We start from the raw sequence: 15,163 nt of genomic DNA, 5'->3' as shown, positions 1-15,163 counted from the left end.
GTGTGCAGGTGTGTGGCATCGTTAGTTATAATAGTGAAAAAATTCTAAAATATATATCCTGTCATAGAGTGTTGATTAAACCATCCATCAGCGGACTACTACATAGTCATTACAATTGAAGGTATTAATTAACAAGAAGAGATTCATGATGTATTAGTAAATGAAAAAAACAGGTTTCCAAACATCATACCATAACGTACATACAAAACATCCCATTTTTGTTAAAAAATACACTTCCTTTGAGTTTGTAAGAATATATACCAAAATGTTAATAGCGATCCTTCGGTTGATGGGATTCTATTTCTATTCTTTTATTATTATTGTTATTGCAGTTATTATTTCGTCTGGTTTCTCTTCCCCCCCCCCACAAAGAGCATATATTATTTACATAATAAGTTAAGTTACCGACGGGAAACAAAAGAAACACGTAACGACTTTCTAAAGGGCCTACCCACGCAATAAAAGTGACCATTTATTGATAAAGCACGCAGTGTCAGAAGCCCCCAGCGGCGGTTTCCACGTGCGTTCGTCCTCAAGGCAGCCAGGGTTCGCGGTCGCCCGGAGACTCCAGTCCCTCAGGCAGCGCCGAGGCCACCTCAGGCAGCGCGCGGGTCCTGACAGGGGGCGGGGCACGGCAGCCCGGAAGAGACGCCGCGCCGCACATACTCCTTCCTTTCCAGCTCCGGCCCCGGACCCAGCAGTCGTCGCGGTTAGTTCCTCTGGAGTTCGGGTTCCATCGGCCCCCATCCTGGCCTTCTCGCCATCGTAGTCGTTGCTCCTCCCCGGGGTTGTGGCGGAGGCTGCTCGCTCCCGCTCCCCTCACGTCCGTTTCTGAGCAATGAGAGGAGCCAGGGCCGCACTTCGCTGGGTAGTGGGGCCCTGGCAGGCGAAGATTGGCGTCCCGATAGTGGAAGGCGGAGGGGAGAGGAAGATGAAGCTCCTGCGTGGCGGGGAAGATCCGGGCGAGGCTAGGGAGACTGTGCTCCTCTTGCACGTTGTTTTTCGGGGCAGAACCCCGCACCCTGAGTTGCCTCTTTGCCTGGTCATGGAAGTTTAGTTTGGGAGAAGAGTGGTAGGCTGTGAAGGTTTCAGCCCTTTGGTTTGGGGTCAGCGGCCTGTCATGAATCGAGGGCTTTCCTCTGGGTCATTCCCGCGCACCTGAAGGTACCGCCGCGCCCATTCCGCATTAGGTACTGTTGCTGATGGTCCCCAAATAGTCCGAGCGTACAGGGTCTGCTTCCCGTTTTATACCTTTGTTGTGAGTGTGAAGGTCTTGCAGCGAGTATGTACCTCCATCGTTTTATTTTAACGTCCTGGCAATTTCTCACCTGAATCGTGTTTTCGAGGGTGGGGGAGGGAACTAGTCACTGTTGGACTTAAGTTAGCGGAGTTTGAATTCTTGTTTTTCATGGTGTGTTTGAGGTTTCAGTCCATTGGGCAGTGATTTGTGTGTGTGTGTGTGTGTGTGTGTGTGTGTGTGTGTGTGTGTGGTCTTTGGGGGTGATGAACTGGGTTACCGGCCCGTGGCCACACTGCTCAAAAATGCTCTTGATAATCGCTTCCTTCTGGCAGATGTTGATGCCTAAGAAGAACCGGATTGCCATTTATGAACTCCTTTTTAAGGAGGGAGTGATGGTGGCCAAAAAGGACGTCCACATGCCTAAGCACCCCGAGCTGGCAGACAAGAATGTGCCCAATCTTCATGTCATGAAGGCCATGCAGGTAGCGGGGGTGGGGGGGTGGCTGCTGGAGTGGGGTGCAGATGGAGCGATTTTCCACTGGTGTTCAAGGCAAATTCCAAGGAGAAGTCAGGACAGCCAGAGCTGCTTGCTGCCTTGAAGGGCTGTGAGGTAGATACACCGTGAAAATTTGTCTACTGTGAAGTTGAGCTTCCCATTTGCACTGCTTTTCTAGCCTCTAGTTATGTCTTAACCGTGGTTTTCTGTCTTACAGTCTCTCAAATCACGAGGCTACGTGAAGGAACAGTTTGCCTGGAGACATTTCTACTGGTACCTAACCAACGAGGGTATCCAGTATCTCCGGGATTACCTCCACCTGCCCCCTGAAATCGTGCCTGCCACCCTGCGCCGCAGTCGTCCTGAGACTGGCAGGCCGCGGCCCAAAGGTATAGCGCCCACATAATGCCTCTGAAGGCATTCTCTGAAGTTGCTCTTTCTGAGGAGAGAGGTGAAACAGTGGGTTTCTTTGTGTGGGGCATGGAGGTGGTCTTAGTAATATAACATTGGAATCAGCTCTTGAGGGACTCTGACACGCAAGACCTAGGTCAAGTCCTAGAACCTTTAATGGAACCGGACTCAGGTCTTTAGGCAATCCCTAGAAATGGCATTAAACACAGGATATTATTCTGTGGCAAGATAAATGTGATAAGAGTATTACTGAAATTTTCTCCTGAAATTTTTCCAGTAGAGCGAGGTGCTTATCCCCCCCAAGAAGTCCAAAGCAAAGTTGTTTACCGTGTGAAATACATGAAGAGTTGTCTAGAGTTTCTTGGCAATGGGAGCAGAAATAATCATGACAGATAGGGGAGAATGGATGTAGAGAGTGCGTGTGTGTATATTAGCAGTGTGCAAGGGGTCTGTGTGTGGGGGATTACCTTCTGACTCGAGGTCATTGTTGGCTTACAGTTGGCATTTTTCAGGGCTATGGTTCCTTTTCCTTAGGTTTTGAAAAAATTTGTCACTGGAACTTTGTAGAAAGAGCAGTTTGTGAGTTTGATGAGGTGAGATGCAGAGATTCCTAAAAACAGATGATAATCAGACTGTCAGGTTCCCTGGAATGGCACTTCATGGAGCTCAGGAATCTGCATTTTTTATGAAAGCTCCCTAGGTGGTTAGGCAGGATTACATGTCTTTAGAGCAAAGGTTCTTCACTGCATCTTGGAATCTTTGGGGGCATGGGAGTGTTGCCAATGCCATTGTTTGTTCCCACACAGATTCCAGTTTGCCATAGGTGGGGTCTGGCGTTTATTTACTTTGGCCACTTACTACAGATTCAATCTAAAAAAGTCCATTTTCAAATCATGAACTCTATAGGTAAATTTTCCAGCATAACAAGGTAGAGAGAATACTAGATTAACCTTTCAGTGTTCATGAGAATGTTATCCCACAGCCTAGTGAGACACGAGGAGGAGCTAGAGGATTCTCAGTGGCCTCTGTATTTATATACTTATATTGGAGGTGGGGCTTGCAGCTTATGGTGCCTCCTTTCCTGTTTGCACAGGAAGTTTTCCATTTCAGAGATGGGTCAGGTTCAAAATTTTGGCTATTCAAATGTTTGTAGAAATGGCTGGATTTCTTAATTTGCCAAGGAATTGGAAAATGTGTGTTTATGCTGAGAAATACAGAAGAAAGCAAACTTTTTGCAGGTGTACGACATTTTAATTAAGATGTGCGTTTTCCTAGGTCTTAGAGGAGCCAAAACGTCAGCGATGGCAGGTTTCTACCTGACTGTTGTGGGTGTAGGAGTTCCTGTCCCCATTAACCCATCATAACTAAGTGTTGCCCAGTGAGAATGGAGAGCAGTTCGTTCTTTTGGCCTGAAGGGAACAGAGTTCCCACGTTGCCCTGTGTTCATACTGTGGTTTAATTTGTGTAGGTCTGGAAGGAGAGCGACCTGCAAGACTCACAAGAGGGGAAGCCGACAGAGACACCTACAGACGAAGCGCTGTGCCCTGTGAGTAGCATCATCTGTATCTGGGTATTGAGGTAGAATCTTGGGATTCTCCTCTGGCTGGGGCTCGGCCCTTGTAGATGCCAAGGTAACCAGTAAAGATCCTTCGTTTCATCTCAGATCATCTCCATCTGGAGTCCTTTGTACTTCTTGTCTTATGCAGGGATGGGGATTAGAAGGAAAGCCCTTTGAGCTGGGGACACCGAAGACTTTAGTTGAAGACCTTTAGAGCAAAACTGAAGACTTTTAGGAAAGCAACATGCTTTCTTTGTTTTGTAGTTGTGTTCCTGTGTTGTGCTTGAGGGCAGGGCCCACTCACATCACCTTTGTTGCTTTTTTATTGCAAAAATAGTGCAAAATCTTATTTTTAAATAGCACATGTTTGCACTGATAGGAACAACAGACGTCTGTTCATTCAACAGATATATACTGAGTGCCTGTGGTATGCCAGACACGATTCTAGGAACTGGGGGGCTAGTAGTGTACATGAGAGACAAAAGGCCCTTCTCTTGTTGAACTTGCATTTTAGTAGTAGGGGGTGGATAAACAAAAATAAGTATATATCATGTCCATCGTGGGTGCTATGGGGGCGCGGGGTGTGCAGCTTCCAATTGGATTTTTAGGGAAAGTTCTGTCAAAGTGAGATTGAAGCAAACATTTGCAGGAGGTGAGGCTACCTGGGGGAAGAGCATTACAGGCAAAGGTCCTATGGGGAAGGCACCTGACTTGTCTAAACAGAAGATAATGGGAGAGTCAGATAAGGATGTAGGTCTCATAGTTCTGTGGGCCATGGTATGACTTGGGATTTTACTCTGGAATAAGGTGGGGAGCCATTCAATTTGTTTTAAAGAGACTCTGTCCTTGCTGCAGAAGCAGTTAATTGTGATATAAAAGAAAGGTGTAAAGGGAATTTTTACCAACTTTTACTGCTCTTGCCTCCTACTTGTGGTGCCTGATTCTTCAGGTGTGAGAAGTGAGCGATTAACCTAAATAGCTTATAGGATAGTAGTAAGAAAGATTTCCTCCAGCAAACAGGCTCTCAGTTCAGAGAAAGTTCGTCATCGCTTTTATTAGAAGTCAAACCACACAAGGAGTCAGCCAGAGGATGTGACAGTTGGTCCCCAAGTTGAGGGTGGGGGAGTGAGCATTTCAGGGAGAGATCGGCATGAACAAAGGTACGGAGTTGGGGAGGATACTGTGGCTCTGGTCAAAGGACCAGGGGGTGAGCAGACAGGAGCCTGTGGTGGGTGTGGTCAGAAATGGGCCAAAGGGGGGCTCCGATTTGAATAAGATTTACTGAAACCGCACTGACTGTTAGCCCTGCCCCTCAAATGTGAATTGTAAAATTTCCTAGTGGTCACATTTAAAGCAAATAGAAATGGTTTATGTGGATATTAATTTTTTTTAATCCCAGGGTATTTTGAAATGTTATTTTAATATGTAACCTGTATAAACATTAATGAGATATTTTGCATTCTCTTAAGTCTTGAAATCTGATGGGTAGTTTGCACACATCTCAATTTGGGCTAGTGGCTGACATATAGGACGGAGCAGCACTAGATCTTTCATCTTGTTTGCCACTTTCCCTTGGTCATAATAAAGTTGCTTTTTGCTTCTGTGGGCCCTTCACCTCTTAGTTCCCCCTTCATTGAGCTCCCTCTGAGCTAGGTGCTGGTCTGAAGCATGGAAGTAACTCAGTGATGGGAAGTGCCATATAGGAAGTGCACATAATCCAGACTTCATGGTCAAGGCAGCCTTCCTGGAGGAGGCAATAGTTTGGGCTGTGAGTTTTGTAAGGTGACTTAAGGAAGGCTGCCCCCAGAGAGGGATGGGGCAGAGGTGGCTCAGAAGATGTCTCCCCACTGCAGGCTGTAATTTACTTGTACTTCATGGTACCTTTGCTGACATGGCTTTTCTTGCAAGATTGGGTTGGGTGACTTGTCCTTGTTCTGTAGTGGATCAGATCATCTGATGAATCTAAATCGGTGTTTCTCATTCCAGCTGGTGCCGACAAGAAAGCCGAGGCCGGGGCTGGGTCAGCAACCGAATTCCAGTTTGTAAGTATCCCCTTTTTGCTCTTCATAAGCAGTCACTATTCTGGTCTCAGCCCTTTGGATCTGCATATCCAGAGATGCAGTATAGTGTGGTGGGTCCCACCCCTCTTCCCAAGCACATATTCCAGATAGGTTTTTATATTAAGGCACAGTGTGCAAACATCTGTAAATATATAAATTACTGAAACACGTCTCACAGAACAATACTGCATGAGGCATAGTGGTATTTTCTGGTTCATTAATGGCCATCATAGGCTCCCTGGATTAGTTTCGTGAACCAAAACAGGGTTGAAACCTGAACACTGGGGATTGAGCAGGCTCTAGACTCCAGATGGTGTGATCTTCGGCAGGTGCCCCTCTGTGCCTGTTACCTCATCTATAAAGTAGTAGCTATCTCAAGGTAGTTGTGAGACTAGTTGATCCAAGGAAAGGATTAACCCCGGGGATGGTGTATCACTGTTGGGACAGCAGCTGTCCTGGGCAGCAGGAAATGGGCCTAGGAGGTGAATGTGGCCCCAGAGCCTGTAAGAGGCAGGGCTGGGTTCTCTGAGCCCTTACATATGGGGACCTCTCCAGTGATGATGAGGCCTGCTGCCCGGCATACCACTTACGCTGATGTCATGTGCTTTCTCTTGCAGAGAGGCGGATTTGGTCGTGGACGTGGTCAGCCACCTCAGTAAAGTTTGGAAGAGATTGTTTTGTGTTGAATAAACGTGTAGCCAGAAAAAATTAATCTTGTGTGCCCTGTTTTGTGCGTTATGTAGCCTGAACAGGACTGGTTTAAGGATCAGAGTGTTAAGTGGGGTAAGAGCGGATTGGTTTTGGGTGTTGTCCTTATCCAGGGTGACATCACTTGTTGCTGTTAGAGCTGCGGTACTTGGCTTTGACCTGGACCCTCTTTGCTCCAGCATAAGCCTCCCTGTGGGGTCCTGTCCAGTGTGGTTAACCGTTCTGGGAGGTGGTTGGAAAGCTGGGCGTCTTTACCACACCAGTCATGCTGGCTCAGTTGCTATTCTGGACCTGGAATTATTAATCTTCAAAGCTCAGGGTTTTCAAGAATCAGGGAGAAAACATTGCACAAAAACACCCTAAAGGGACTGCCCAGCCTCCCGCCAGGAATACTAGACAACTGGAGGTCTTGCCGTACCAGGGCTCCTTGAAAATAGGAAATCCACTGTCCCATTTTCCTGGGGTTTGTCAGTGATGAGCCGGCATACGACATGAGTACAATGGCAAGAACAGTGTGTTAGTTTTTCTCTTGGTGGGGCCAAGTGTCATGTAAGTATCCAGAGGGGTTTGATGGGACCATTTCTGTGGGCCTGCACTGGAATCACCACCTGCCTGGTGCAGTGCCAGGAAGTGAGCCTTGAAGGTGCAGCCCAGTAAGAGTCCAGGGGCACAAGCCTGCAGGCAAGTTTGCTGGCTGAGATACCAACTTTGACTTGCAGGTCAAACCTGGGCTGCTGATGGTTGCAGTAAATCTGCACTTCATGCTCAGAGGTCAAAGCTTTTGAGGCAGCAACTCTGGGTCAACCAGCAGGCCCACCAAGGTAAGGAAAGCCAGTAAGATGGATAACTAATAGAAGTGGCTCTTCTTAAGGGGTATGGGGACTTGGGAATAATTTGTGGGGTACTATGGGCCAAGCATTGTATGGAGAAGGCAGATAATTAACCAGGTGAAACTGATAACTGATAAAAGTCCTCAACTGCACAGGTGGTTTTGCACTGGTAACCACCTATTTCAGTCCTGACCGGCAGTTGTAATTTAGACCACAAGGTGGCAGCGGACAGCAGCCCTGAATGTGTACTTACACTTATTCCTGGGAGGTGAGCTTTGTATTCTGAACTGCCAATGAGTAGAAGCTTGCTTTGGCAGAAGGAGGTGGTGTTGGGGGAAGCTGTTTCAGAGCAGCCTTGGCTGCCTTGCCAAAGATTGCTTTATATCCAATTTTTCTGCTGGCTCAAGTGATGTCAAGTGGTTTGCCCGTGTTCACATGCCTTGTGATTGTTTAACCTGGATTCTACTGTGAAATGTTAGCTCTCAGCTTTACTGTTTCCCACCGAGGCCAGCAAGTGAGCAGATGGGTTTCCTCTCTAGCCTTGGTGATTTTCTAGCCCTAAAATGTCACTTTTTCAGCTACGGCTCTTTGCCAGACTTTTCCCTCGTGATTTAAATTAGTTGCAGAATGTGTTCTCCAAGATTACCCATGGACTCTGGGAAAACCCAAGGAATCTACAAAGTAGAGTCAGAGCCTACGGATAAAAATATACAGATGGAGGTGGTTCTTGCTGCCTGTCAGCCCCCCTCCCTCCCCCTCCCTTGGTAAATTGAATGGCCCCTGCCAATCAATAATCATTGACTAGCTCCTTGGGGATCAATGCTGATAAATGCTCTGGGAAACAGAAGGCTTGAAATTTGCCTTTAAGGACCTAACTGTCCAGTTAGGAAAGCAAAACCAAAGCTCTACAATTGGCAAGTTCTTAGTCTAGAGTGAAAGGAAATGCAGGGCAGGGGCAGTGAATGAAAGCTGAAGTGACCCAGAGGTGGGGATGTAGAGCAGGGGAGGGGTGAGACCAGTCAGTGTCTTGAAGAGGTTTGATTGGAAAAATAAAACTGTCAGGTGGTGTCTGTGAGGTTATGAAGCAGATGTCAAAAATTAAGGCTTTTTTTTTTTTAAATGAGTTTGGGAAAAACAAATGTTTGCTATTATGAATGCCTGAGAAAGTCACTTGGGGTGGGTGGAGTCCGAGGGGCAGAGAGAGGTCCCCCTGACCACCTGCATGGGCACATCCATCACTGGGCGAAAGCTTTGGAGAAGTTTTGGCCTCTTTTCCAGGGTTGGTTTCGAGGCCCATGAAAGCCTGGCATCTGCGCACCAGCCCCATATATGGCTCACCAGCTAATCCCCACCACCTCTACCAGCAAAAAACAGGCGCCAAAGGATTTTTAAGGGATTTTGGAAGCTGACAGCTGAAGGTACATTTTACTAATACAAACTTCCCTATATGGACACAAATCCCCTTTCCCTGAAAAATACGGTCCCCTTACAGGGAGTGCCAGTAACAGCTTTAAGTCTCTTGGTGGGGCCAAGTGCCATCTCACAAGTGCCCTGGTTCTTTAGAAGTCCAGATTTTGGTTTGATTAATTTAATAGACCTTTGAGAAGCAGCTACCATATGCCTATGTTAGGTGCTGGGAGACAAAGATGTTTTTGAGAAGGATACATCCTCTAGCCCTGAAGACATGAGGGCCCACTTGGACCCTCCCTCCACGAGTGCCTGACCAGGCCTCCAGCAGCGCAGTGTGGGTCCTAGGAATTCCCCATCCCTACCCTTGTCTCCAGAAGCCAGGCCTGTTCAGTGAGAACTAAAAGACAAGAGGCATGCCTGTGCCCAGACTGTTCTCCAAGCTTTGGGAATGCAGCCTGTAGTAGCCGCACAGCAATGCAGGGTCATGGGCTCCCACCACATCTGCTTTGATGCTGAGCCTCAAAATGGATTTATCAGTTCTTAGACCTGGGAGAAATGAGATGGGAGAAAGGAATCTTGCTGATAGCGCTAACTAGGGCAATTGTTTCAAAGCCCACAGATGAAGCAGACCTGGTTTAACCTGTCCTGGGACCAGGTTTGCCCGAGTTTTCAATGAACGTAAAGCACTCTTGGCTCTCAGAGGATGGATCAGTGACTGAGGTGAGAGATGGCCTTTTGAAAGGTTGGGCTTTCAGGACAAAGTCTCAGCATGTTATGGAGGGAAGTGGGGGTCTGCTGGCAGGTAGGTGACCAGGCTGGGTGTCGGGGCAGGAGTGTAAGACATCCTTCTGACCTGGTCCTCTGTCCTCTACCTTGCCTCGTGCCACCATGAACTTCCCCAGAGCCAGTGCAGTGCCCTCCTAAGAGGTCCCCTGCCTCTAGCTTTGCCTTGATTTCAACTATTGTCCCCACCTCAGCCACAGTTATTTTTCAGAAACAGATGTGAACAAGCTACTCCTCATCTTAAAATCCTTCCAAAGTTCCATGTTGCCTTCTAGAGTCTTCTAGAATCTAGACGAATGCCAGGCTCCATGCACGGCATAACAGTTTCATCTGCCTACCAAAATAAGGCTCCAAGTTCCAGAATCCAGCTACACTGACGCCCTTTCTCAACTTCAGGTTTTTTTGCATGTGGTGTTACACATGTGGGGAAACTCTCCCACCCCCACCCACTCGGGTCTCTTGTTCATTCTTCAGATTAAATATCTCCTCTGAGAAGCCTTTCCTGACGAAATCCACCTGACTGCAAAGCCTGGCTAGGGGTTCCTCCCGTGCGTGCCTGTGACGTCTCAGCTCTCGCAGGCTGGGTGGGAACTGTTTGGACACTGGTCCATTTTCTCTCTAACACTGAGCCTCGCTCCAGTGGCCTAGCTCAGAGTCTCATAGGTAGTAGCTCCTTTTTTTTTTTAAAAAAATATTTATTTATTTTGGCTGTGCAGGGTCTTAGTTGCGGCACAGGGGATCTTTAGTTGCGGCATGCGAACTCTTAGTTGCACCATGCATGTGGGATCTATTTCCCCGACCAGGGATTGAACCCAGGCCCCCTGCATTGGGAGCGTGGAGTCTTACCCACTGGACCACCAGGGAAGTCCCTAGTCTTCTTTTTTTTAACTTTTTATTATTTTATATTGGAGTATAGTCGATTAACAATGTTGTGATAGTTTCAGGTGTACAACAAAGTGATCCAGTTATACAGTTTCCCATTTAGGTTGTTACATAATATTGAGCAGAGTTCCTTGTGCTATACAGTAGGTCCTTGTTGGTTATCCAGTAGCTCCTTTGTAATTGTTCACTGCATGAATGATGTCCTGGAGGGAGTTATCTCTGAGAAGCCTCCCCCTTCTGTAGAAAGAACAATGGTGGGGAAAACAAAAATCTCTGCAGGAGCCTAAATTGGGAATGCAAAAGTGACTGTGACACATCCTGACCGTGGAGGTTCTGCCGGAGTTGGAGAGACAGACCTAGAAACATACACCAAGTGGTAAGTGGTCCAGTGGCTATGGTTGGAATTTAACTGGTGACTTCTGGGGATGAGGGAAGCAAACATTATCAGGAGGAAGTCCTCCCGTAGTGGGCCACTATGACCTTCTGAGCTGAATCTTACAGTTTGAACTAAAGTAGCATGAGGCTGGCCCAGGTGATGTCTCACAGAGTAACTGGAGAAGCAGCCTGGGGCTCCCTTCCCCAAGTCTAGGAGTTTGTATTATTTTTATTCTTTTACTTACTTTCTTTCAGCTTTGTTGAGGTATAATTGACATGTAATAAAATACATATACAGACATACTTCAGAGATATTGCAGGTTCAGTTCTAGACCACTGCAATAAAGTGAATATTGCAATAAAATGAGTCACACGAATTTTTTGGTTTTGCAGTGTATATGAAAGTTATGATATGCTATTAAGTGTACAATAGCATTGTGTCTATAAAACAATGTACATATCTTAATTTAAAAATGCTTGGGCCTTCCTTCGTGGAGCAGTGTTTAAGAATCCTCCTGCCAATGCAGGGCACACAGGTTTGAGCCCTGGTCCGGGAAGATCCCACATGCCGCAGAGCAACTAAGCCCGTGCACCACAACTACTGAGCCTGTGCTCTAGAGCCCGTGAGCCACAACTACCGAGCCCGTGTGCCACAACTCCTGAAGCCCGCATGCCTACAGCCCGTGCTTCATGACATGAGAAGCCTGTGCACCACAACGCAGAGTAGCCCCTGCTCGCTGCAACTAGAGAAAGCCCATGCGCAGCAACGAAGACCCAACGCAGCCAAAAAAAATTTTTTTTTAATTTAAAAAATTTAGAAAAGCTTTATTGCTAAGAAATGCTAACCATCATCTGAGCCTTTAGTGAGTCATAGTAGTAACATCAAAGATCACTGATCACAGAGCACCATAATAAATAATATTAAGAAAGTTTGAAATGTTGCAAGAATTGACAAAATGTGACAAAGACATGAAGCGAGCAAATGCTGTTTGGAAAAATGGCACTGATAGATTTGCTTGACGCAGGTTTGCCACAAACCTTCAATTTGTAAAAAAACGCAGTATCTGTGAAACGCTGTAAAACGAGATATGCCTGTATTTAGAGTGTACAGTCTGATAAATTTTGACATTTATAAGCCAATGAAATCAAGACAGTGATTGGTAATCCCTCACCCCACCCCCAGGCTTTCTGCCTGATCTGCTTTCTGTCAGTATAGGTTAGTTTGTGTTTTCTAGAGTTTTATAAAAATGTAATTATACAGTATGCACCCTTTTATAGACTGGCTTCTTAGCAACATCGTTTTGAGATTCATCAGAGTCATTGCGTGTATCAAGTTCCTTTTTATTGCTAAGTAGTATTCCATTGTATGGATATAGCACAATTTTTAATCCATTTACCTGTTAGTGAGCATTTGGGTTGCTTCCTGTTTTGGGCTATTGTGACTAATGCTACTATGAACATTCACGTTCATTTGTGTGGACATGTATTTTCACTTCTCTTGGGTATATACTTAGGAATGGAGTTCCTAAGTATATATTACTATATGGGTCATATAGTAATTCTGTAACATTTTGAGGAATGACCAGACTTTTCCAAAGTGGAAAGTTTTCTAAAGTGATCTTCCTTGCGGCATGTAGACGCTTAGTTGCGGCATGCAGATGTCTCATTTGTGGCATGTGGACTTCTCAGTTACAGCATCCATGTGAGATCTAGTTCCCTGACCAGGTATCGAACCTGGGCCTCCTGCATCGGGAGTACAGAGTCTTACATTTTACATTTTCTGCCAATAGCATGAGTTTCAATTGCTTTCATCTTCATGGGTACTTGGTCTGTTAAGTCTTACTATTTTAGCCAGTCTAATAGGTGTGAGAGTTGGGATTTTATCCTGTAGATTGATAGTAAGGCAATTAACAATATAAAGGTGAGGACTGATGTAGCCAGGAGTGCTGGATGCTTGGCAAACACTTGAATCCCCACTGCAGGAAATTGTAGACTGAATCTGGGTCTGTGCAGTGACCACACTGGGGCACTGAGTGGTCATGGGTAAACCACTCAGTCAATAGTGACCACAATACACATTCAGCCTGCTAATGGGAATGGGGAGGGGGGGAAGTCCATCATTTGATTGCTCAGTTTTAGAAAGGGAAACTAGGACAGAATGAGGGCATTAAGGGGAGAGAAATGAAAGGAATTGTTTAAAAAGTTACAGCCCATAGAAAGCCTGGAGCCCATTTCTATTAAAAGTGCTTTATTGGAAGCCCGTGATAAATGCATGGCACAAATCCAAAAGAACAGCCACTTGAAAAATAAGCCCTGCATGGTTTACTGACATATCAAAGAGGCCATTGTGAGGAGAAAGGCATCTTTAAAAATAAATATTAAATGGGAGAGGATACCCAAGCTGAGGGAATAAAGAGACCTCAAAATGGGGCAAAACTTGTAAAAGCCACAAATCAAATGACATTAAAAAATTCTGAAGAGTACCAGCAAGAAATGTCAAAGTAAATTGTTCTAGTTTATTTAAGTGCATGAGAAGCAGGAGGTCAGTTTGAGAATATAGGGTCATCAGATCATTAATGTGCAAAGAGTGTACGAGAGAGGGGAGGGAGGGATGAACAGTCAAATGACTCTGACATCTTGGCCTCCATCGCAGAGATTTCCCCTTCTGTTAAAAAAATATATATATTATGGAAAATTTCAAGCATATATAAGGTAAACATAAGAGTGTAATAAACCACCATATATCCACCACCACCGGGCTTCAACAGTCATCAACATTCTGCCACTCTTGTTACATCAATCCCTATACCCACTGCCCTCTTACCCCTAACTTGATTGTTTTTTTGTTTTTTTTTGTTTTTTGCGGTACACGGGCCTGTCACCGTTGTGGCCTCTCCCGTCGTGGAGCACAGGCCCCGGACGCGCAGACTCAGCGGCCATGGCTCACAGGCCCAGCCGCTCCGCGGCATGTGGGATCTTCCCGGACTGGGACACGAACCCGTGTCCCCTATATCGGCAGGCGGACTCTCAACCACTGCGCCGCCAGCAAAGCCCAGTTCTCAGTTTTGATAAACATATAGGCGTGTAACCACTGCCACAGCAAAGCTATGGAACTTTTCCATCACCCTAAAAAAGGTCCCCTATGTTGCCCCTGTGTGGTCAGCGCTCTGACAATCAGTGTTCTTAGTCTCCATAATTTTGCCTTTTCCAGAATATCAGAAAACTGGAACCATACAATATGTCCTTTTTCCCCCCCATTTCTTTACTTATTTATTTTGGCTGTGCCGGGTCTTAGTTGCGACAGGCAATATCTTCCTGCGGCATGCGGGCTCTTAGTTGTGGCATGCGAACTCTTAGTTGCAGCATGCATGCGGGATCTAGTTCCCTGACCAGGGATCGAACCCAGGCCTCCTGCACTGGGAGTGTGAAGTCTTACCCACTGGACCACCAGGGAAGTTCCAGTATGTCCTCTTTTGTGTCTGACTTCTTTCACTCAGCATATGGTTTTTTGTTTTTAATTAATTAATTAATTATTATTGTTTAGCTGCGTTCGGTCTTCATTGCTGTGCACAGACTTTCTCTAGTTGCAGCGAGTGGGGGCTCTTCGTTGTAGTGCATGCTTCTCACTGCAGAGGCTTCTCTTGTTGCGGAGCACGGGCTCTAGTTGCACAAGCTTCAGTAGTTGTAGCTAGTGGGTTCTAAGCACAGGCTCACTAGTTGTGGCTCACGGACTTAGTTACTCCGCAGCATGTGGGATCTTCCTGGACCAGGGCTCGAACCCGTGTCCCCTGCATTGGCAGGCGGATTCTTAACCACTGCACCACCAGGGAAGTCCCAGCACATGGTTTTGAGATTCATCCATGATGCTGCCTGACTAAGTAGTTTATTCCTTTCTGTTGCTGAGTAGTATTCCACTATGTGGATGTACTACAGTTTGTCTACCCACCTCATTACAAATAACTCAATTTCATTTCTTTTTATGGCTGAGTAATATTCCATTGTATATATGTGGCACATCTTCTTTATCCATTCATCTGTCGATGGACACTTAGGTTGCTTCCATGTCCTGGCTATTGTAAATAGTGCTTCAGTGAACATTGTGGTACATGACTCTTTTTGAATTATGGTTTTCTCAGGGTATATGCCCAGTAGTGGGATTGCTGGGTTGTATGGTAGTTCTATTTTTAGTTTTTTAAGGAACCTCCATACTGTTCTCCATAGTGGCTGTATCAATTTACATTCCCACCAACAGTGCAAGAGGGTTCCCGTATCTCCACACCCTCTTCAGCATTTATTGTTTGTAGATTTTTTAGATGATGGCCATTGTGACCGTTGTGAAATGATACCTCATTGTAGTTTTGATTTGCATTTCTCTAATGATTAGTGACGTTGAGCATCCTTTCATGTGTT

At 46.0% G+C, this 15,163-nt stretch overlaps 1 protein-coding gene across 1 annotated transcript; it reads left to right on the top strand.

The window, feature by feature from the left end:
- The first annotated feature begins 634 nt into the window (after window positions 1-634).
- RPS10 (ribosomal protein S10) lies at window positions 635-6,477 on the top strand. Its single transcript, XM_032647514.1, has 6 exons — window positions 635-709; window positions 1,573-1,722; window positions 1,954-2,125; window positions 3,616-3,693; window positions 5,692-5,747; window positions 6,383-6,477. The coding sequence occupies exons 2-6, from the start codon at window positions 1,573-1,575 to the stop codon at window positions 6,422-6,424; spliced, it is 498 nt and encodes a 165-aa protein (XP_032503405.1). The 5' UTR covers window positions 635-709; the 3' UTR covers window positions 6,425-6,477.
- Window positions 6,478-15,163: the final 8,686 nt, after the last annotated feature.

This window comes from Phocoena sinus, chromosome 11 (genome assembly GCF_008692025.1).
Source record: "Phocoena sinus isolate mPhoSin1 chromosome 11, mPhoSin1.pri, whole genome shotgun sequence".
NCBI classification, from domain to species: domain Eukaryota; kingdom Metazoa; phylum Chordata; class Mammalia; order Artiodactyla; family Phocoenidae; genus Phocoena; species Phocoena sinus.
This window is presented reverse-complemented; position numbering and strand designations above follow the sequence as displayed.